The 23895-nt window shown below is 50.1% G+C and overlaps 1 protein-coding gene across 1 annotated transcript in view; it reads right to left on the reverse strand.

Annotated features, from left to right (window-relative positions):
- Positions 1-23895, reverse strand: part of LOC134052724 (S-adenosyl-L-methionine-dependent tRNA 4-demethylwyosine synthase TYW1-like) — a 92272-nt gene that overhangs the window by 6023 nt on the left and 62354 nt on the right. Inside the window, exons 14-15 of the mRNA XM_062507354.1 lie at positions 14897-15007; positions 7428-7595 (exon numbers count right to left, since the gene is read on the reverse strand). Coding sequence (XP_062363338.1) covers positions 7428-7595; positions 14897-15007 — 279 coding nt within the window. The remainder of the gene's footprint in view (positions 1-7427; positions 7596-14896; positions 15008-23895) is intronic.

Below are 23895 nucleotides of genomic sequence, written 5' to 3' on the forward strand. Positions count from 1 at the left end.
ATCTCTGCAGCTTGTGCCCCTCAGCTGGGAGAGCTCCCACTGGGTCCTCTCATCCCACATGGACACACTGCAGGTCAGTGGTGTCAATAAATGTAATGTCTGTCAAGAACATTCTGAGGAAAAGATCTGTAGTAGGGATTCTCTTCTCTTTGGGACCCTCTGGCAGCTGCTGGAATAATTCAGCACCAAAACACAGTGAGATCAATCTAAGAGATAGAAATATTCCCATGGATATATGGGAAGAGATGAATATGAAATACATAAAGAGTATTTATATATAGTCTTTTATAGCTCCTCAGAAAATCCAGGATGGTTTGGACTGGAAGGCACTTTAAGGATTATCCCATTCCACCCCTGTCATGGGCAGGGACACCTTCCACTATCCCAAGCTGCTCCAAGCCTGGCCTTGGAGACTGCCAGGGATCCAGGGGCATCCACAGCTTCTCTGGGCACCTGTGACAGGGCATCACAGGGAAGAATATTTCAGGTACCTATATAAAAATACCCCAAAACATATAAATACTGTATATTATATATATTCTTGTATACAAAAAGGAGATACTTATACCTTCTAGAAAAGGTTTTACAGCATAGAATACATATATAAAAAATACATAAATCCCCAAATAAATCTATCCCTCCAAGTTTTAACCTGGCCACAGCTGGCCATTAACCCCCAGCATCCCTGGATTTTCTTCTCCCATTTGCAATGTCCCTGGAGTGACCTGAGCCACCTGCAGAGCCCAGAACAGCCCCAGGTAGAGGATGCCTCTGTGATGCACAGCCAGCTCTGGGGACACACATCTGGACTGTCTAGAGGGACAGGCAGACACCCCCTGAGCTGTGAGCACAGGGCTCTCCCAGCTGATGGAACTGCAATCCCACAGCAGCAGCTGGGAAGGGCAGATCCATCCTACTCTGTGCCTGACTCACCAGAATTCACCCTGGAACAGGAACATCCCACCCCGAGGCTCCTGGCCTGGGATCCTGGACCATCCTGGGCTGGAAGGATCTGTGGGGGCTGGAGCAGGAGGTGCCAGAGCAGAGGTGATGCTGTCCCCAGGTGGGACCTGGGAATGAGATCCCACTTCAGGAGTGGCTGCCAGCTCTGAGCCCTGTGTCCAACAGCAGCCACTTCCCTGAGAATGACATCAAAAAGGCTCCTGGGAAAATGATCTGGGTGGCTCCACCCTGAACTCCTCCATTTCCCTCTGAGCCCATCCCTCGGATAAAGCAGGAGCTTTTCACTTTCCCACATGCTGCCATTAAACACAGCAGCTTCACCACCTGCCAGCACCCACTCTCCAAGCTAAACAAATAATTCACAGAATTATGACCCCCTTTCTCACCTCATTAAGGCTAACAATTATTTAAGGCTCCCTTTGTTTGACAGGGGAAGTGACTGAACTGGAGTCACTCAGCAAAACAAGGAGACATATTGTGAGAAATTACTCTGAACAGGGTCACAGTGCTTGGCAAAAACCTGCAAACTTCTCCTTTCTAATTATTATCCCAACCTCGGGCTTTAGGAAGGAATTGAACTGGTTTTTAAGTTGCAGGTGAGGTAAGAGATGGGAATAATGGCCTTAAGAGGAAAGGAAGCAGGGTTAGATGGGACAGGGAGAAAGAATTGTTCTCTGGGAAGGTGGGCAGGCCCTGGCATAGGGTGCCCAGAGAATCTGTGGCTGCCCCTGGATCCCTGGAAATGTCCAAAGCTAGGCTGAAGCAGCCTGGGACAGTGGAAGGTGTCCCTGCCCATGGCAGGGGTGGAACTGGACGGGGCTTAGGTCCCTTCCCACTCAAACCATTCCCTGACTCTGATCCCACAAGCAGTGGGATGCCAGGCACACACAGCTGAGTCTCCCCACATCCCAGTCCATGGGGCTGAAGGAAACACAGCACAGGGACACAGCCCTGGGAATAACCAAGCCTTAAATCCCTCAGCAGCTCTGCAGACAGGATCTAGGAACAGCTACCAGCACCACAATTCCCACAGAGTCAGTTTTAGATGGGAACAACAAGCAGCCTTGAAGTTCCACCCTCAGTGATTTCAGCCTGTGCTCAGGAACAGTCAGAGGTGTCAGGGCAGAGGAAGCACTTCCAGAGGCAGCACATGGAATGCCTGGAGATGGAATTCACTGCTCAGGATTCCCAAAGAGTGGGACAACTTGAACGGCCCTGAGCTGAACCCAGCAGTGCCACCCCTGTGATGATCCCCCTGACCCCGGGGGGTTATTCCACAGGAAGGTTCCTTATGGCAGATTTGGGGTTTTTGATCCCAGCCCAGCTGCCATCAGAGCCAGGACTCCATCTCAGCAGCTCCCATTCCGAGGGATGAACAGCGGGTTACTTCAGCACAACGGAGAGCTGCTTCTAATCACTGACACATCCAGCCCAGCAGAGCCACCTTCCTGCTGCCAAGAGACAAGGGAAAGGGAGAAGTCCTTCGGGAATCCCACCATTCCGTGCTCACACCTGCTCTAAGGAGGCTGCTTGGCTGCTGAGACACCTTGTCCACACCTGGGCTCCACCCCATCCCCTGCTCTGCTGCAGATTCCAGCGTGTTCTGCCTCTTTGTGACCCTCTGCCTCCAAGTTTGGTTTTCCCTGTGATACTGTCCCTAGATCTGGGATGCTGGATCACAAGGACAGCTCCCACTCTCGGAAGGACTGAGGCAGGAAGGAACTAAACGTGATGGACTCTCTGTCCCTGATCTACCCCTCGTCAGGGGATGTGCAGCTGGGAGTGAAGTGCTTCCTCTTCCTCCCTAAATATAGCTGGGATGCTCAGCATGGGATGCTCAGCATGGAACAATTCAGTGCCTTTCCCTGAGCTCCACAGCCTCCTGCGGGCACAGCCAAGACACACCCAAGACCCACCGAGCTGGGAGGAAAAGGCCAAGTCCCTCCTGGGTGGGATGATTTTGTGACTGAAGGTGAGAGATGGGCACCTCTGGCCAGGCTGTTCCCTGTCCCCAACACCTGCCCTGGAGGTGCTGTGACACCCCCAGCGCTGCAGCCACACAGAATCCCAGACTGGTTTGGGTGGGAGGGAACCTCAAAGCTCACCCCATTCCACCCCTGCCGTGGGCACGGACACCTTCCACTGTCCCAGGCTGCTCCAAGCCCCAGTGACCAGCCTGGCCTTGGGCACTGCCAGGGATCCAGGGGCAGCCACAGCTGCTCTGGGCACCCTGTGCCAGCCCTGCCCACCCTCATAGGGGAGTTTGGGTATGGAAAACGAACTCATTAAAGGGATTAAAGCCTCTCCCTTTGTGGATGTCAAGGTGACTCTGTCATGCTGGAAAACACAATGCTATCCCAGACCACATCCAAGAGGGAAAGAATCCAGCTGGTGGAGCAAGGGAGGGCTGGAGCACACAGCTGCACTATGAGAGAATGTCTGGATCCAGGGATGGACACTCTCCTTGTGCAGTCTTTGCTTTAGGTTTACTTACTTAGGAGGGAGGTGGGTGTTGGTCCCTTCTCCCAGTGAACAAGTGACAAAACAAGAAGAAACAATCCCAAATTGTGCTAAGGGAGGTTCAGGTTGGATATCAGGGAAAATTTCCTCACTGAAAGGGTGGTCAGGGCCTGGGAGTCCCCACACCTGAAAGGTGTGTGGATGTGGCACCTGGGGACACAGTGGTGTTGCAGGGTTGACAGCTGGACTTAATAATCTTGGAGAGCTTTCCCAACCAATCCCAGGCCGATCAAATTAATTAAGGCAGAAAGGGCTGATGGCAGCAGGTCAGTCCACCCTATTCATGTCACCTGTGAGCTGAGACCTCCAGACAGAGCAAGGACTAGAATTCCAGGAGCATTCCCTGAGCTGTGTATTGCTCAGTGACATGGAAATCAGCCCTGGGGTCACAGGCATGCTCCTGCTCTGTCCCAGATCTCTGAGATCCCAGTACCTCAGCCTGGCTGAGGGCAGCAGCAGCACAATGGCCAGAAGTTAGTGTTGTAAATCCCCAGAGAGCTGGGAAAACAACCACCTGCTCCGGGGGGGAAAGGGTGAATTTACAGAATAGGTTGGAAGTGCCAGGAAGTGCTTTGGGATAAGCACAGGGTGGAACATACAGGGAAAGCAAATCCAGCACTGTGGTGCAGAAGGATTTAGTCCAGAAATGACCAAGATACTGAATTTCCTTCAGAGAAATCCTCCCTGTGAGGCAGCTACAGCACCTTCTCCCTTCTCAGGAGCTTGTTTGGTCCCCTTGAGGGGCACTGACTGTCCCAACCAGGAACAGCAGCAGCCTCAGGCCTCTCTGGAAAAGGTCCCTTGAATTAATTGCCCCATTAGCAAGTTGCTGCTGTCGATATCTCAGCTAGTTAGTTCAAAGTGATGCCATGAATCCCATTTTTGTGACCATGGTTTATGGGACTTACTCGAAAGTGAAGAGAATTACTCAAGAAGTCAGTACTGTTGCTAGAGAAACAAAGAGGATGGAGCCCAAATGCCAGACAACAACCAAAGAGAGATAGGAACCAAGGGAAAGCTGGGATGAGCATGCAAGGACAGGGAAGAGGAGCTCCAGGCCTTGTGAGCCCAGGCTGAGCCAAGGGAAGGCTGCACTCAGCCCTGGCTGTCCCCACTTGTCTCTCAGGCTCCAGCAGGACCCACCCATCCCTGGCAGTGACCAAGGCCAGCTGGACAGGGCTTGGAGCAGCCTGGGACAGTGGAAGGTGTCCCTGCCATGGCAGGGGTGGCACTGGATGGGCTTTAGGGTCCCTTCCCACCCAGACCAGTCTGCAATTCTGAGGAGCTGACACCCATTGCACCAAAGGTGTGGAAATCCCAGTACCAGGTGGATCCTCAGGGCATGGGGAGCAGGGCACAGGGGTTGTTTTCTGGGGTGATCTTTAGGGCTGTGGGAAGGGTAATTGAAAATCAAACATCCTGCTGTCACAATTCAGTTTTTAGGACTTCTTGAACTCTCTCCAAGTTTAAAGTGGGACTCATCATCTCCTGAGTGCTAAGGGCTCCCATGAACACCTCCTCTGTACCTGCAGACACTCTCAGCGAGCAGAACCCACTTCTGGCCAGCAGGGAAAAGAGATCTGTGTGTGTGGGTAGAGACCTGGAGGATGAACAGGAGATTTTTAGGACTCTGAAGGCCCCCAAGTGCCCCAGTTCACATCTCAGCACCACCCCATGACCTCTAGAGAGAGAAAATAACACCAGACACAAACCCTGCAGTTTGCTTTCCTTAAAATCCATTTTCTCCCTAAATCCCTGTGCTTAAGAGACTTCAGAGCTCAAGTCCTGAACTGTAACTTGTAACAAGCAGGTGCCAATCAATGAGACCCATCCATCCCAGGCAGCAGCTGCAGGATGAATTATTCCTGACATTCCCAGAATCTTTCCTACAGCCTGGCATTCAATGGCAGCATTAAATTTATCAGGAGTATTGTTTGAACAACTCCAAACTCAGACCTAGGGATAACACAGTGAAATAAATCACATTTCCTAATGATTTTCACTACACTCTTCCTGCAACTCCTTAATTTTTTAAAGACCCCCTTTGATTTTGCAATTACTTCAGTTTGATCAATCCCAGAGCACAGGTTTTCCTGCAAATAATAGGCACTGACAGATTTTTATTCTCCACTAGAGCCTGAAACTCAAAAATTAAACCCTAATACAAATAAATTTATTTTTTATTAGCTATTTTAGCACCGAGGACAGATTGTTTCCCACAGACACACTCTGCTAATGGCTGTGGAAGAAGAAGCAGCTGTTGAATTCCTCCTGGGCAGGTACCAATTTATTCTCCTTGCTAATGGTGTTACTCAAATTCTGCCTCAAGAAGGTTTCTGCAATCTGTTTGTTTGCTTTCCTGAACCTTACAATGCAAAAGGAGATTTTGGTTTCTCAGGAACAGTTGCCAGTAGCAACAGCCAGGAGTGAGACTGTAAATAAAGCCAATTTAAGGTGAGATCAAACACAACCAGTGCCAGGTGTCCTGGTTTTCTCCGCTCCTTCCCAGCTGCTCCCTTTGCAGATTCCAAAGCAGGTTTAGACTGGATATCCAGGAGAAATTCCTCCCTGTGAGGGTGGGCAGGCCCTGGCACAGGGTGCCCAGAGCAGCTGTGGCTGCCCCTGGATCCCTGGCAGTGCCCAAGGCCAGGTTGGACACTGAGGCTTGGAGCAGCCTGGGACAGTGGAAGGTGTCCCTGCCCATGGAATGGGATGGGCTTTAAGGTCCTTCCAACCCAAAGCACTCCAGGAATATACAGTTTTATCAGGTGCCCAGCTGGCACATTGTTATCTTTTTCTGCTGTCCTTCTATTAATTTTTTTCTGCAGCTCAGAAAGCAAATATGTACTCATTTTCCATTTCCTGCATCCTATAATATTTTTCTTTTTGGCATTTCCATTGTATTTTGTTTCATTTCCTTTCCAGTACTTGAAGGGGAGACGGCGACAAACCTTTCCAGCAGGACCTGTTGCAGGGGCTGATGGATTTAAACAGCAGCAGGGTCGATTTACACTGGTTATAAAATATTTTTTACCATGAGGGTGAGAGGTCCTGGCAGAGGCTACCCAGAGAAGCTGTCATGACAAGAAAGACATTGAAGGGCTGGAGCATGTCCAGGGAAGGGAACAGAGCTGGGAAGGGGCTGGAGCACCAGGAGCAGCTGAGGGAGCTGGGGAAGGGGCTCAGCCTGGAGAAAAGGAGGCTCAGGGGGGACCTTGTGGCTCTGCACAACTCCCTGACAGGAGGGGACAGCCGGGGGGGATTTGGGATCTGCTCCAGGGAACAGAGACAGGAGGAGAGGGAATGGCCTCAGGCTGGGCAGGGGAGGCTCAGGGTGGACACTGGGAAAATTCCTTTCTGGAAAAGGTTGTCCAACCCTGGCACAGCTGCCCAGGGCAGTGGTGGAGTCCCCATCCCTGGAAGGGTTTAACAGCTCTCTGCATGTGGCACTTGGGGACACAGGGCACTGGTGGCCTTGGCAGTGCTGGAGGAGTGGTTGGGCTTTTCCAACACCAATGATTCGGTGGTTCTAGAAATGTGATGACTAGAATTCGGTGACTAGAAATGTGGTGACTCTGCCTCTGGACCAACAGAAAAATAACAGAGCATCCCTTGGGTCCAAGTGGCATCCTGAGGTGTGAAGGGCTGGAATCCTGGGGCAGATGGACACCATGGATTCTCCTGGCCAGTGACTGGAGGGGCTTGGGAAGCTTTTTAATGGGCAGGGGTGGAGTTCCCACCCCTGGAGGGGTTTAACACAGGTATGCACGTGGCACTTGGGGACATGGGGCAGTGGTAGCCTTGGCGCTGTTGGGCTGGACATAAAAAAACCCCAGAGGGCTTTTCCAGCCTAAACAATTCCAGGTAACTCTGCAGAACAAGGCTGCCAGAACCAAAGGCAGCGTTGTGCCGCCCCTCCCCAGAGCGTAACCCAGCGGGCTCACCTTGCTGTGGGCCATCAGCAGGCAGTTGGAGTGCTCGTGCTCGCAGGCGATGCCGTATTCCGGGAGCAGCCGTGCCAGCTCCTGCACGAAGCTCACCACCTCCCCGTGCCACGGCACGTTGGCCATGGTCAGGCTGCTGGCAGAGCTCTCCCCGCAGTACGTCACACCCTGGGGACACAGGGAAACAGGACAGTCAGCTCAGCCCTCCCCAGCCCTGGCAGTGCCAGCCACAGAGAACCCTGCAGCTGCCGGCTCTGCCCCCCTCACTCTGGATCCTACAGCAAGGTCGCAGATTTGGAGATGACATCAAAAATGGGTCCCTCCCAGAGCAATACATCCCCAACATGTTACAGCAATTATGTCGAGACAGACTGGACTGGCATCACCACCAGTCCTCTATTAGAAAGGTTTTCATGCCTTTTAGTGAACGTCTTTCAAGCAACTCTGACTCCTTCCCTCATAGGCAGCTCCACACAGCACTGACTCCTCTTCTTACAGGCAGCTCCACACAGCACTGACTCCTCTCTGCACGACTGGCTAAACCCTAACCTCTCCCTTTCCTGGCCACCTTACCTTGTCTGTCCCTCACACAGCATCTTCTTACCTTGTCTGCCCCTTGGACAAGCACATGCCCCTGCCTCCTCACAGCACAGCCAGCAGCCTCCATCCCAAACTGCAACAGACTGGTTCTCAAGCTCCAACTTGAACTACAACTCATGGCCAGCTAACCCACTCTTTTAAAACACCCAAACTCATTGAGCAGGCACACATGTTTCCACCCCTCAGTAATCATTACAGTTGTAATTCATCAGGAGAGACTGCCTTCTGTACTATCCTTTCAACCTATCTTCCCGCAACAAAGCACCATTCCAGGTGTCCCCAGAAGTGACACACAGGCTGGGCATGATCCTGGAACACTTCTTTAACAGAAGTCAAAGGGAGGATGCATCAGAGTGACCAAGGGACCTTGGAGAAGGTCAGTGGGGTGGGAAATGTCATAAGTCTGGAAGAGTCTCATGGACAACCAATGCCATGTCAGTGGGACATTCCCAAAGATCCTGTCCATGTGCCACAGAGACAATGAGCTCTGGGCCTCTTCCTTCCAAGCCCAGGCTGTGATTTCTGCCCTGTGCTCCAATATCTGCACCCAAATCCAGCAGGTCCCTGGGTGGGCTGTACCCATCCCATTCACACAGAGGTGATAGGCACTGGGAGCATCCCAGGGCACAGCAGGGACTGACACAAAGCTCAGTCCCTCCCTGGTGGGAGCACTGGAGCTTTGGGAAGCAGCTTTTGGGTTGTGTTCTGGAGGCACCCCCAAAACTGACTCCAAGAGGTGACATTGTTCAAGGACACATGCCCTGCAGATCCCCTAGTGTGCAGAGACCCAGGGTTCCTGCTCCAGCTCCCTTCCCAAACCCCTACACTGCCCAGAACAGATGGAGCAGGACACGTGTCCCTCTGTCCCCACACAGGACATGAGCACTGCTGCTCTGGGGGACTGCTCAGGGAGTGGAACACCTCCAGCCCTCCCACATCCTACCCCCCACCTTCAGCTTCCAGAATCCCTGATGGTGGAAAAGCTCTCCAGGATCATCAAGTGCAGCCTATGACCAGTCTCCACTGAGTCACCCAGCCCAGAGCACTGAGTGACATCTCCAGGCCTTCCTTATCCAGCCTCATCATTCTCAGACCAGCTCCTCCTAATTTGGAGATGTGATCACCTGAACTTCCTGAATTACTGATTTAGCCTCAGCCATGAGCTCAAATTTACATTTAGTTTTTTCCTTCATTTTCTCTCTTTGTTTTCATTTTTATTCCCTTCTTTCTCTTTTTTCTTTTTTCCTTTCAGTTATTTTTCTTTCTTTTTCCTTCCTCCCACTTTATTTTCCTTCCTTCCTTCTGTCCCTCCCCCTTCCCAATAAAATTTCCTGAATTCTGGTTTCACCAGTGCATGACACAAAACCCTATCACAGAACAGAATGCTGTAGAATACTGAATGCTCCTTGCCCTGTAATTTTCCCCAAACCACAGGTAGGTCTGCAGGTGGTAAGCACTCAGTGTCACCCATTTAAAATGCAGGCAGTGCTCCACTTTAGGGTGTCCTTTAACGTCTGCTTGAAAATATTTCACAGCCAGGATCATGATCCATGTCAATTCCTCCCAATCAAAAAATTCACTGCTAATTTCCCAGCAATTAATCTGCCATCAGAGAGGAGATCACACACCAGATCCCAAGGCTGGTCACAACCCTGGTACCCAAAGGGTAAACACAACAAAGGGCTTTTCCAGACACCACCCAGCCCCTCTGCCCTTCTCTGCCTGGTTCCAGCCTCTCTGCTCTAGGGCTGAGCTCTTTTATTCCAGTCACAAAATCCCATCAAGCACCAGCCTTTACAATAGTTTTATGGATGGTTGTGTCTAGCCTACTTGTGGTTTTTCCCCCGGGAAGAACACTTGGACCTCCTTTAAATGGAATTTGCATCCAGGTTTATGTGTGGCATGGCCATAGCACCTGCTCCCAGCTGCCATCATGCTCCCAATCCCTGCTTTACCTGCATTTCCTTGGACGTGGAATGTGCAGAAACATCTTTGCCAACACTTTCAACCAGAGCACAGTGCACACACAGGTCAGCAGGAGCAACAGCCTGCTGCTAATTGGGAACTGTACAAGTTTTGGAATCAATTTCTTTCTCACCCATAAATTTATGAGGTACTCCCCCCATTAATCTGCCCAGGCACCATAACTCAGAGTCAGCCTGGAGGAAGATTGACAGGGCACAAGCCAAGGAGTGCTCACCAGGGATGTACATTCAGGGTTTTTTAGCCCAGCTCTGTAAGTCTGAATCCAGAGTTTAAACATCTTCATTCTCTATTAGTCAGTGTTATATCAGAGCAGCCAGCCAAGCAAATCAGGGGTTTGGATCCCCAAAGTTCAGCTGGAGACACACAGCAATATTCTCCCCACGCTCATTATCCAGATTATGATTTGAGCAGCATGAAAAATGTATGAGTATAGAGGGGGAAATTCTTTAGAAGCTCCAAAATGATTCATGCTCTCAGTAAACTACAAAGATATTGTTTACAAGTAAAGGAAGCACAGAGGCAAATGGAATAAGTGAGTGCTTGGCTGGCTGATTAATTCCCAGCACAAATCAATGGGAATCAGCTTCCAGCACACCGAAGGAAAACAGCTTTCAACTTCCCCAACTTCTTCAAACTGGAGTTAATTAACAGCTGATAGCACTTAAAACCCATGTGGAGTTGATGAGGGCAGTCACGTTCTGCTTCGCAGTAATACATGAAGACAGTTATTAAGACATCAAGAATTAAAAAGGAAAGGATCCCATTGTTCACCCAGAGCTCTTTCCCCAACTTCCCTGCGGCAGGAACAGCAACGATGCTGCCTCTTAATTACCTGCTTAATAAGGGTGCTTTGAGCAGACTAATCCACAGAACTCTGGCCAAGTACCTTGAAATGCAGAAGCCTTTGAAAAGCATCCCAGCTCTTCGTGGTTCTGCCAGGATGAATGCAGAGCAACTGTGTTGGGCACGCTCTGGATTTCACAGAAATCATGGAATCATAGAACAGTTTGGGTTGGAAGGGACCTTAGAGCCCATCCAGTGCCACCCCTGCCATGGGCAGGGACACCTTCCACTGTCCCAGGCTGCTCCAAGCCCCAGTGTCCAACCTGGCCTTGGGCACTGCCAGGGGTCCAGGGGCAGCCACAGCTGCTCTGGGCACCCTGTGCCAGGGCCTGCCACCCGCACAGGGAACAGTTCCCTCCCAATATCCACCCTAAACCCACCATCTGTCAGTTTGATTCCATTCCCCCTTGTCCTGTCACTCCAGGCCCTTGTCCAAAGTCTCTCCCTGCTTCCTGCAGGCTCCCTTCAAGTCCTTAAAGGCCACACTGAGGTCACCCCAAAGCTTCTCCTCTCCAGCTGAACAATCCCAGCTCCCTCAGCCTTTCCTCCAGCAGAGCTGCTCCATCCTCTGATCATCCTGGTGCCTCCTCTGGGCTCTCTGCAGCAGCTCCAGGTCCTGCCTGTGCTGGGCCCAGGGCTGATTTTCCGCTATAATGGAGCTGAGTGAGCACAACTGGATTGGCCAGAGCCCTGTACCAGGACGGTTGCTGGTGCTGTGGGAAGCAAGGGCAGCACATTCCTGCCCCCAGGATCTGGTTCTTGCCCCGGGATGCAGACAGCCAGCAATCCTTTCAATCCCCAGGGCTCTGAAGGAAGCTACAGCTGAGAGTGCTTTGTTCCTCCACTCACACTCCACACTTCCCAATTTAATTACTGAACTAAACAATTCACTCCGAGCCCACAAATTATAAATTTAATTGAGGCTGGTGCAAATTAACAGAGAACAAAGTGTGGGCCAAGCTGCTGAGTGACAAAGACACTGTTTAAAATCTGGGGCAGCCATGACCCCAGACAAATATAAAAAGCCTCACTGCCACGTTGATTGCAGTGTCTGCAATGAAAACACTCCTGAGCTGAGCAGCAGCACTCCCCAAATTACAGCCACAAGGCCTCACGCACGTCTGCGCCTGCTGCAGTGGATTCAGCCAGGATTCAACTCCCTGACTGCTTTTAATCATCACTTTCAAGCTGATTTAACAAAGGTCATCAGTCCTTTGTGTCACTTCAGTCTGCAGGGAAGGCTGGAGATGGTTGTGCAGCACAGCACCAGCATTTCCCAGCAGCTCTCCAGACACCCCACACCTGTGGCTGAGGGCTCAGCAGTGCTGCAGTGCCTGGAAGTGGAAGCAACTCCTCCTGGGAAAGCTGAACTCAGACACAAGTCCCAGCATTTCACCCCAGCTCTCCAAATGAGCCATGTGGAGATCGAGAGAGAACGGCCACTGCTGAATCACCCCCTCTGCTCTAGGGTCACAACCATGGAATTATCCTGGTGGAAAAGTCCTCCAGAACCACCAGGTCCAAGCTGTGACTGATCAGCCTGGAGAAAAGGAGGCTCAGGGGGGCCCTTGTGGCTCTGCACAACTCCCTGACAGGAGGGGACAGCCGGGGGGGGGGTCGGGCTCTGCTCCAGGGAACAGGGACAGGAGGAGAGGGAACGGCCTCAGGCTGGGCCGGGGGAGGCTCAGGATGGACATCAGGAGAAATTTCTTCACTGAAAAGGAGATCTCCCTCTCCTGTCCCTCTTCACTGGGAGCAGATCCCAAATCCCCCCCAGCTGTCCCCTCCTGTCAGGGAGTTGTGCAGAGCCACAAGGGCCCCCCTGAGCCTCCTTTTCTCCAGGCTGAGCCCCTTCCCCAGCTCCCTCAGCTGCTCCTGGGGCTCCAGACTCTTCCCAGCTCCATTCCGTTCCCTGGACACAAAAATGCTGCACATCAAACAAACCTCTGGCTTTCAGAACCCAAAGAAGGCACTGTGGCAAGAAAATAAGTTCTGGCATGTTACAGACCTTAAATACAACCATCAGCTCTGTACAAGTGAGACAGTGACATGCTGGCACTAGAACAGATTAAGGCAATAAATCAATTTGATGCATTTTTAATGACTGAGTCTCCCTTTACTCTTGGCTTAAGTGGGAGAATGGGGTCCCACAGAGTTACAGCACTGTGAGGCACTCATGGAAATGAGAATAAGGATTAAGCCCTGCAGAATCTAAATCTCTCTCCATCCACCCTGTGAGCCTCTCTGGAAAAACACTGGATTAGCTCCCTTCATCTGAAAGGGACATCATTCATCCCAAGTCTTCAACCAGAAAATCCCCAGGCTCAGCCCCATTTTCAGGCACAGCTTTGCAGAATCTCTTCATCACTCTTTGTGGGTTGGCTTTGAGCACCACCTGGTCTTTGGCTTTTCACCCTGGCACACTGTGTGAGGGGCTGGGGAAAAGAATGCTGAATAAGAGTATCCTCATCCCAAATATGCTTTGTTCTCAAAGGAACACCAAAAATTACTTTTAATCAAAAATATCAAATCTTTTGGGGAAAATTGCCAAATCCTAAATGCTGTGTGACCACCACAGTGTGAGACTGGATCTCCAGTGCCACCATGCCACTACTGGATTCTGGCCATGCCATCCAGCCCCTCTCAGCCCCAGCTCAGAGAGGAACTGTGTTCAGAGCTCACAGAACAGGGTTCAGAGATCCATAAATATCCCTGTCCCAGCTTCCACAAACTGGGTTCAGAGATCCATGAAAACCTCTGTCCTAGCTCATACAAACTGGGGTCAGAGACCCAGGTAAATCCCTGTTCCAGCTGGAACAGTACCAGGAGTACACCTGTGTCCACTCTGCTATTTCCTTGGCAGAGCAAGGCGGGATTTTTCCAGGGCAGAGCTCTGGGAAAGCAGGACTGTGACACTGTGAGGCAGAGGGAAGAGCAGCACATGTTTTGCAGGAGACAGATGTTTGCCCTGGAGAGCTCCTGGGGGAATCCCTGCTGAAACATCAACTAATTAACATCAACACCCTGGGCAGAGCACCCTCAGCAGCACCAGCCCCACAGCCTTTATTCCATCCCCGGGAGGATCCTGCACAGCCAGGGAGACACTGAGGAAGGTGGAAAACCGAGGGGTCTTCTCCAAACCAAACTCCAAACCCGAGCTGAGATGAAGCGCTCAACTTCAGCATCACACCTAGAGAGAAAACTTTTCCATGCCAAGAGGAGGTATCGAACCTTCACAGCAAAATCCAGGCTTTTTCTTCATAGCAGCAGTAAAAAAAGATCAAAAAAAAGTTTTAAAAAAGTGAAAGAAAGTTTAAAAAACTGTAAGAGAGAATAAAAAATTATAAGTGAGAAGGAAAAGAGTAAAGAAAAGGGAGAGTCCAGGAGTAACAGAGTTGCACAAACAGAGCTAAGGGACCTGAGCTGCTCTGCAGGAGCTGCTGGGTGAAAATGCTCAGAGCACTTGAGAAGGTGCTTTTTTTACATTTTTGTAACTTTTTTTAGTCTCTATTTACTAAATTGATTAAGCCTGTGATAAAGCCCCTCCTACCCTGCTGTATCTTACATCTCCTGCTGGCACCCCCTAATCTAGCCAAACACAACCATATCACTGAACCTTTCACCTTTCCCCTGGAAAAATTTGAGAACAGGATGGGAAGAATCCTACCCCAAACCACAGTCTTAACCTGGAATATTTTGTTTCAACTGTTAGTTGATATAAAGAAGAAATACCTATTTATCTTTGTTTTCACAGAAATACAAAAGAAGGCCAGAGAGTGATGATTCTCTTGGGCAGAAATCAAGGCTGGCTGCTACAAAGTTTGGTTTGTGGCACAGGGAAACCCACTCCAAAGGCACATATAGGACACTAGAAAACTCTACCTGAATGTTAATTAATTCTTATTCACTAACATTAAAAGCAAGAGAGGAATTTCTTATGTATCGCTTTAGAAGAAAGTTTAGACTAAAGGCAGGGAGGAATGGGGACAAAACAATGGAAAATACTGCTGGAAAAACTAAAACAGCTCCATGCAGCTCACCTTGACCTCAATGAAGTCTGGTTTCCCAATGGATATCAGGTCAGCATAAGCTTTGAGTTCATCCACATTCCAAGCTTTCACCAGGGTCAGCCTATAAACAGTGCGCTGTTGCTGGAATAAAGGAAAAATCCCATTGACATGCCATTCTGACCCAGGAACAAAGGAAAAATCCCACTGACATCCCATTCTGACCCAGGGAAGATGTTCTAGCCTTGCACACAGATTCAAACAGGAGAAATAAATTAAATCATTATTTTATTCCAAGAACTCAAGAGATTGAATGAAACCAGACCCAAACCTGTTCCTTCAGGAAATCTGCTCCACAGCCCCTGGGCTGAGCCACCCTGGGCCACACAAATCCTCCCCGTGCCAGACTTCATATCCCAGGCACTTTGTTTGTACAGGAGTTTAACTTCATGGCAAAATAAGCAGGACATATCTCTCTCTTGGATTTGCTTCCCCAGGCACAAAGCCTCCCCATCAGTCACAGGTGTTTTAGTGCCTCCAGCTGGATCATCTGGCACTGGGGACTTTCACAGAAACATGGAATGATTTATGTTTGAAAAGCCCTCAAGGCATCAAGTCCAACCTTGACCCAGCACTGCCAAGGCCACCACTGAGCCAAGTCCCCAAGTGCCACATGCACAGGGCTGTTAAACCCCTCCACCATCACCTCCCTGCACAGCCTGTTTTTGTGTTTGACAACCTTCCAACGAAAAATGGTCCCCAGTGTCCACCCTGAGCCTCCCTGGCCCAGCCTGAGGCCGTTCCCTCTCCCCCTGTCCCTGTTCCCTGGAGCAGAGCCTGACCCTCACCTGGCTGTCCCCTCTGTCAGGGAGTTGTGAGAAGATTCTCAGACCCAACTTCCTCCTGGGAAGGTGGCAGACAGCACTCCCAGAACTTCTCTGCTTGGAGTTATTCTGATTTGCCCTCAAAGGGCTACTCTCCAAAGGAGTCACCAGTGACAAAAGTCCTCTCAACACAAGCACTTGGCCATGGAACAAATCCACTCCTCACATCCGCTTGTTTCCATCCTTCCCCTCCCCTTCATCTTCTACTGATGTTTTATTTCACTTATTTTTGGAATTTATTTTTATTTATAGAGCAATTTTCTAGCAGATCTGCAGTTTGGATTAACTCCTTTGCTGTCCCTGCACACTGTGAACCGGAAAATGTAAATGCTGATCCCCAGTGTGGGCAGCAGGGGAGGGATTGGGATTCTGCCCCACTCAGGTGAGACCCCACATGTAGAGCTCTCCCAGCCCTGGGCCCAGCACAGGCAGGACCTGGAGCTGCTGCAGAGAGTCCAGAGGAGGCACCAGGATGATCAGAGGATGGAGCAGCTCTGCTGGAGGAAAGGCTGGGAGAGCTGGGATTGTTCAGCTGGAGAGGAGAAGCTTTGGGGTGACCTCAGGGTGACCTTGCAGGACCTGAAGGAGCTCCAGGAAAGATGAAGAGAGACTTTGGACAAGGGCCTGGAGTGACAGGATCAGGAGGAAGGAATTGTTCCCTGTGAGGGTGGGGAAGCCCTGGCAAAGGGTGCCCAGAGAAGCAACATTTTAGTCCCTTCAGAGCTCGGACTGCCAAGTCAGTGAATTCTGTCCTCCATATAAAAATCAAGGTATCACTCACCTACCACTCATTCCTGTGTTTTTCACAGGGGAAAAGTAATTTCTACACCAATTTGCTATGGAAACCTTCCAGAAAGGAAGGAGAAATAACTAGAGGAGAAACAAATGAACACCATGAGCATCTTCTTCCAAATATGTCAAGAACTAAACCAGCTGACCTCTACCCATGGCATTTCAGCAGCTATTTAAAGAACAAGAAATTCTTGTGATTTCAATGGATTGGCAAAAGAAAGGTCAAGAGATAAGTAGAAAATCAACTGTTAATTACTGAAGAGAGCAGAACAGTAGAGGAGCTAATACAGAAAAATAAACATGGTGTTTGCACATAACAGGAGAAGAAGAAAGCAGAGGGAAAAGATCTAAGGAGGAAAATCTGCAGTGCACGCACCCTGTCAGTCCTGTGGAATGATCAGATACCAATTAATGAGAACTGGCTCCCCAAAGGGAAGCTCCCAGTGGGGAACAAGTGCAGCAGCTTCAAGGGACCAGTAAATACTAGTTTATATTTAATATAACTGGTCCTGTTTCACAGCAGCCCCAACAAGGGCAGCACATCCTCCCAGACACAGAAGTGGGGCTTTCTCCCATTTCAATCTCATTTTACTACTCTCCAATTCACATCTCAGCTCATTTAGAGGTTAAGGTCAAGGACTTCATAAAACTAAACATGCCATGAGTGAATTTAAAGGGCTTCTCCCCCTGGGCCAACAACGACAAGGAATAACTACAGCCTCTGTGTGTGCACCACTCCAACACCTGAACTATCCCAAAACTTGCAGGAACTCACCACGGCTGGGCAGGGAAAGCAGGGAAGGAGACTGAAACTCTGCCATAGAAAGACAGCAAACAGGTAGAAAAATCAGGAATTAATCTGGAGAAGCCTCTTTCCAGAGGGCAACATCTCTGCAATGTTGTTGAGCAGAGAAACACTGGTAGAAGGCACAGATCAAAATGAGTAATATCCCAAAACATTATCTGGGAGCAATCCTTGCAGACTGCCAGCAGTACAAAAAGCCAGCCTGCTTTATTCATGGATTATTTGTATTTGTTGTACAATAGGGCCCCAGGAGATCCTCACATAAACACAGCAAAACAAGAAATAAAGAGCTTAAGCCACAAGAATTTAATGATCTAAAGCATCAGGATATAAAAGCAGCCTGGGATGCTCCACACTCTGTGTTTCCAGGAAAAGCAGCTGGTACTCCACTCCAGTCATGAGAAGAACACAAAAAAAGAGGAGTAAGTGTAAGAACAGCCCTTCAGATGGGTGGCAGTGAAAGGTGTGGGTTTATCTCTGCGCACAGACCAGCCTGGCAGCTAGGGGCAGATCCAGGGGTCCCAAAAATGCAGGTGAGGGGGGGTGGGTCCAGCTCAGCCTCCTGTTACTGAAACTTCTGAGGGCAGAGGAGAGCAGAACAAGCCAGCAGAACCCCAGTCTTTTCCCATTGGCCAATTCCTGCTAAAATCCTTCCAGGCTACCCCAGGAAGGACTGCAGCTCTTCAGTGTCAGGACAGGACACCAGGGAAACACAGACTGACCAAGGTTAGGGAAAGATCCTGAGGATAAAGAATCCTTCCATTGGGTGGACCTGAGATCCTGATGTCAGCACACCAGGGAATGGGCATGGCCCTGAGGCTGCCAGAGCTCCAGGAGCTGCCAGGGATGCCCAGGGAAGGATTGTTGGGGTGTCTGTGCAGGGCCAGGGGCTGCACTGGATGATCCCTGTGGGTCCTTCCAGCTCAGGACATCCTGTGATTCCATGAAAAAGACCAAACCTTCTGTCTCAGGGTGTCTCAGTGGCCCATGGCCAAAGCTCAAAGCCAAGACTGGGATCACCCTGACATGGCTCCTTCCCTGTAAAGGCTCAGCTGAACCCCCAGAGGAGTCCCCAGGCTGCTGCACCCCTGTCCCCCTGCAGCAGTTCCTGCTGGAACACACCAGGCACTGGGAAGCTCCCTGGTCCACTCTGGAGAGCAATGGGACAGCTCCCACGGGACAGCTCCCATGGGACACTGCTTGGTGCCCAGCCCGGAGCACAGGGCAGCACTGACTCCAAAGCCTGTTCCCAAGGCAGGGACATTATCCCTGGAAGCCATCCTCACATCCTCCTAGGCCTGTCACGTGTACCAATGGATCCCTGCTGCCTGTGCAGGCTTTGCTGCTGGCCCAGCCTCAGCTCCAGCCTAAGCCCAGGACACCGCAACAGAGGACTCACTTTGACAAAATGCTCCCTTCCCACTCCAATAACCAGGAGAGATTGGAGCTGCTACTTTTTTATCATTTCTTTTTAATTCCCTCCTCCTCAACATTCATCTTTTCCTAGATCAAAAGTAATTACTGCTCATGAAACAGCCCAGGTCTAATCCCAGAAGGAAGAAGGAAAGGGGAACACATCACCTGCAAAGAGCAGGATGCTAGAGGGACACAGGCTTAACTGGGGCAGGGGAGCAGCTCATTTCTCCAAGAGGGGCAGGAGAAGCATCTCCCTTCTCTGGCCCTTCTCCAAGGAGAGCAGGGAAGCATCTCCAAGGTCCTCACCTTGGATCTTGTCACTTGAACTCACCATTTTGTTCAGGCAGAGTAACAATGTCCCCCTATTTGGTAGTAAATAGAAATACATCCAGATTTTTGTTTCAGCTGCTGGCTTAGGCTCAGGTATCCTGAACACTTATATGCATTTCTTAAGTACAGATAAAATTATTTTATTGCCTTTTCATCCACAGACTCCTCCACAAAAATCCCTATTTTTGAAGCTAATGAATCTCAACATTCTCAACAGAAATAAAGCACAGCTGGATGGAAAAAGCACTCCTGGGGGGAGGAAATGATGGTGCAAACTCTAAAGCAGAACCTGCCCTTTGTTTCCCACTATTTCACACCCTTTTGCCAGCACTGGATGAGGAACAGGAACCACTTCAAAGGCAGTTCCTTTCATCAGGATTTTCTTCCTCTCTTCAAGGAAAGGCTCCACTTGCAAATTCCCTTCATGACACATTCTCAGAGCTTCTGAGCTGGCAGAGCCACTCTGATGGTGGCACGAACCAATCCAAGAACGGGTGACGAGTGCAGCCTGAGCCCGGAGCTGCCCCTTAGCAGCTCCCCAGGCTGAGCCTGTCCCCTTGGCCAGGCTATGCAACAGCTCCTGAGCGAGCCAGTGCTGAATAAAGATATCAAAGTAATCTCCACACTTGGAAAGGACTTGTCACAGGGATGTGGATCGGAAAAAAGCCCCTGCAGCCAGAATCTCTTCCACACAGTCAATAAGAAGGTGCTTTATGCAGAAACCTCACCAGGGAGGAAAGATCCAAAACACAGCCCGAGGAAATCTCAGATCCCAACACCTCCCAGATTCTACAGCTTTCCAAAGCCTTACAGTTCAGCCCAGAGACAGAGCCCCTCAAATGGACTGGAGGACTCCTGCCTCTCCAAAATCCAGCTCTGCTGAGCTCCCAGGAGCTCTGCAGATCACAAAATCCTAGAATGATTTGGGCTGGGGGGATGTGAAAGTGCATCTCATTCCACCCCGTGCCCTGGGCATGGACACTCTTCACTGTCCCAGGCTGCTCCAAGCCCCATCCAACCTGGCCTTGGGCACTGCCAGGGATCCAGGGGCAGCCACAGCTGCTCTGGACACCCTGTGCCAGGGCCTGCCCACCCTCACAGGGAACAATTTCTTCCCAATATCCCATCTAACCCTGCCCTGTGGCAGTGGGAAGCCATTCCCTGTGTCCTGTCCCTCCATCCCTTGTCCCCAGCTCCTCCCCAATTCTCCTGGTGCTCCTTTAAGCCCTAGAAGGGGGCTCTGAGCTCTCCCTGGAGCCTTCTCCTCTCCAGGTGAGCACCCCCAGCTCTGCCAGCCTGGCTCCAGAGGTGTCCCAGACCTGGAAGCAGCTCTGTGGTCTCCTCTGGACTCTGTAGGACCCATCACACTCGAGCACTATCAGGGAAGGCTCAGTGTCCTTGGAAGGATACAGATTAATCCATTCTCCCGGCAACCAGGAGCCTCTCTCCCCCAGGGCTCCTCTCTGCCCTAGGCACACCCATCACCGGACGTGCCACCCGTGTGACAGTCCCTGCAGGGTCGGGGAGGACTCGGCTGAGGACACTGCACAGCACAGGAGCGATTTTTCCCCTCCCAGCTGAACTTAGCACAGAAGTTTTCAGCTTCCTTTCTTCAGGCAAATGATGATTAAATCACATCCTGAGCAGGCTCTGCTGCGTAGGAACCCACAAAAACACTGAGCATTGTTCCAGCAGCTGCTATTAATACCCAGGTGAGAGCAAGTGCAGCCTTTGTCTCCAGTGCTAAAAAGGTGCTCATTAGCATGGGCTAATTAACACATTAACTCTGCTGTGAAACCCCAACAAAGCTCAGAGCAGGGGTTTCAGTGCTTGAGAAGTCAGTGCTCAAACCAAGCTCAGCTCCAGTGCCCTGGGCTTCACCCAGGACCTTCCAGTTGTCCCCATGTCATCTCCAGGATGGGGACAAAGCCACTCTCGCCATCATCACCCTCTTGTTGGACCTTGCCTGACATTTCAGCTCATATTGAGGAGCTTCTTTTCCTCCTGTCTGGATGTGCAGAAAAGCAAAGCTAAAGTACTGATACTCAAGTCCTCGTGGATGTGGATTTTCCATGATTCTGGGGTTTCTGAAGGTTCAAAACCTGGAGATGGATCACTGGGTCCTGTGTTTTCCTGCCTGCAGTGACCCAAAAGTTACTCTAAACTCTGAGCTTAACTGGAATTGAGACATTTCCAATTCTGCGAGTCAGACTTGAGTTTTCAGTCACACTACACTTCCAAAAGTGAGATTTTCTTTGGATTTGGATAAACCAAGTCTATTAATGCATAAAACCATCAGAAAATAATTTGCTACATGGATATAACAAAAATGTCAAATATGGGTATTTAAAGTAGGGCTCAGAAATTACCCAAGATTTGTGTTTTCAGGTATGTCTAAGCACAAAAATATCTCTTTATGTGCTCAATTTTTCTCAGCTGAGATTTAAAAACTTCCCTCAAAGCAGATGGACTGGGTGACACCTCTGCCCATGGCTGGGAGGGGGAAAGGGATGGGCTTTAAAATCCATCCAACCCAATCCATTCCATGATTCTATGATGTGAGTGCTAATGACAAAGAAACCATGATGTTTCTAAAAAATAACCCCCAACTTATTAAAAAACAAACATAAACTCCAAACCAAAACACAAACCTGGCACTACTTTTCAATGCAAAAGCCATTCCTGCTCCTTGTGAGGGAATCAGGCAAAAAAACTAATTAGGGAATCAGGAAAAATACAATTACAAGGTGATGTCCATATGATGAGGACTGGTCCTGCATCTTGTCTTGAACCTGGAGCCCATGGCAGTTCCTTTAAAGCAGTTTTTAATTCTTTCATTAATATAAATGTATGAGAACCAAAATTGTCTCTCTGAAGTATAATTATTGTGAGGAGCCAAGCCTGATCTCCATATGAAATTCCTTGTTCTTCCAAGGCCTTGAAGATAAGATGCAAACTGTCCTGAATAATAATTAGGAAAACAGCAAAGTTGGGCTTTTGGTCTCCATCAGGTTTTTTATCACCCAACACCACTGCCCTGGTGTCACCCCTAGCTCTGAGATCCTGCCTGGAAAGAACAAGCAAGTCCTGCAGTGAGAAGAACTCATCAGCACAAATTCCCAAGGTGGAATTTTACACCAGAAAAGCCCCTGAGCCTCTGCACAGCCCTGCTGATGTGTGAAGCACAAGAATGAGGGATCAGGACTGGAAACCAAGGAGGAAAAAACCACCAAATCTCCCTCCCCTCCACACTCATTCTTCCTGTACTTCCTTGTAATCCACTTCATTGCTTCACACTTCAGCAGAAATTAATCAGAATATTGAAAAATCTCTACATATAAAACAAAATACAATAACAGCTTTGTTTTGAGAGCTGAAAATGTTGTTCTTAAGTAAATCCAAACCATGACTGTTCTTTATCCATTTTCCCTGGACTTGGTTTTAACACACTTAGCCTTGGAAATCAGCACCAACAACATTCCAGTGATTCTGTCTTTCTTTTCCACATTTCCAGTGCAGTTTCAAGGAATCGTGTAAAATTTATATCCACGGAAAAAGAAGCCCAATGCAAAGGGACTTAAAATAGAACAGCACAAAAACAGATCCTATCAAATCAGCAACAAAACCCACTTCAAGCTTGCTGTTAAACAGGCTGAGATGGTTCTTTTCTCAGGAAAGGGTGGATCTTTAACTCCAAAGAGGCAGGAAAAGCATCAGCAGGAGCCTGGGGGTGCTGCCCCCCTCTCTGTACCACAAGGACAGCACCGCCAGGCTCCAGCCTGGGCGGGGAGAGGCAACAAAAAAAACCTTCCAGCAGCAGAAAAGCTGCAGTGAGTTCTTGCCCCAGTCCCTGTGCCTTTCACAAGACTCAAAGCTGCAGCCTGACAGGAATGCTGCTTGTGAAGGCTCCAGGACAGGTGGGATCAGGACCTTTTCTGTCTCTGGACTGGAGCAGCAGCTGCTGCAGCAGCAGGTGCCTGCCAGGCACATCCCAGGGGACAGGGCCTTGCCCTGTCCCAGCTGCTGCTCTGCCTCATGACAGGAGCTCAGCCAGCCCTGATCTGCCTCCACCCCATCCCTCCCTTCCCTCAGAGCTGATGGCTCCAGAGAAGCCCCAGCTCCTTCCCTCTGACCACCAGGATGGTTCCTCCTCTATTGCCCTGGGACAGACCCTGCTGCAAGGGCTTGAAATGGGGGACAAAGACCGGGGTCAAGGGGGAAAAAACCCTCCAAGATCGAGTTCAGCCCTTCCCTCAGCACTGCCAAGGCCACCGCTGACCATGTCCCCAGGTGCCACATCCTCAGGGCTCTTCAACACGTGCTTGTGTCTGCTCACGTGTGGGAAAGAAGAGGCTTCAGATGGGGAAGAGCTGAAGGCAAAATCTGGGACTTCCCCCAGCCTCCTCTCCTTTCCCATTCCCCACTATGTCCCAGACACAGCTCCACAGTCACATCCTGATACTCCATGACCTGGTATTTCAGCCTTGGCTCCTTGACCAGAATGAGGGAGGCTTTGGCGGTCTTGGAGAGGCACCATGACAAAGCTGTCACCTCCTAGTGAAAAACCTGTCACCTCAGGGCACAGTCAGACCTTAGCAGCACAGGGAAGGCAGGAGAAGGAAAATATTAAAGAATAAACTACAGGGGAGTTCCAAAGAAGCATCTGGAGCACATCTAGGGATGGGAACAGAGCTGGGGAAGGGGCTCAGCCTGGAGAAAAGGAGGCTCAGGGGGGCCCTTGTGGCTCTGCACAACTCCCTGACAGGAGGGGACAGCCGGGGGGAATTTGGGATCTGCTCCAGGAA

Source organism: Cinclus cinclus, chromosome 22 (assembly GCF_963662255.1).
Source record: "Cinclus cinclus chromosome 22, bCinCin1.1, whole genome shotgun sequence".
NCBI classification, from domain to species: Eukaryota; Metazoa; Chordata; class Aves; order Passeriformes; family Cinclidae; genus Cinclus; species Cinclus cinclus.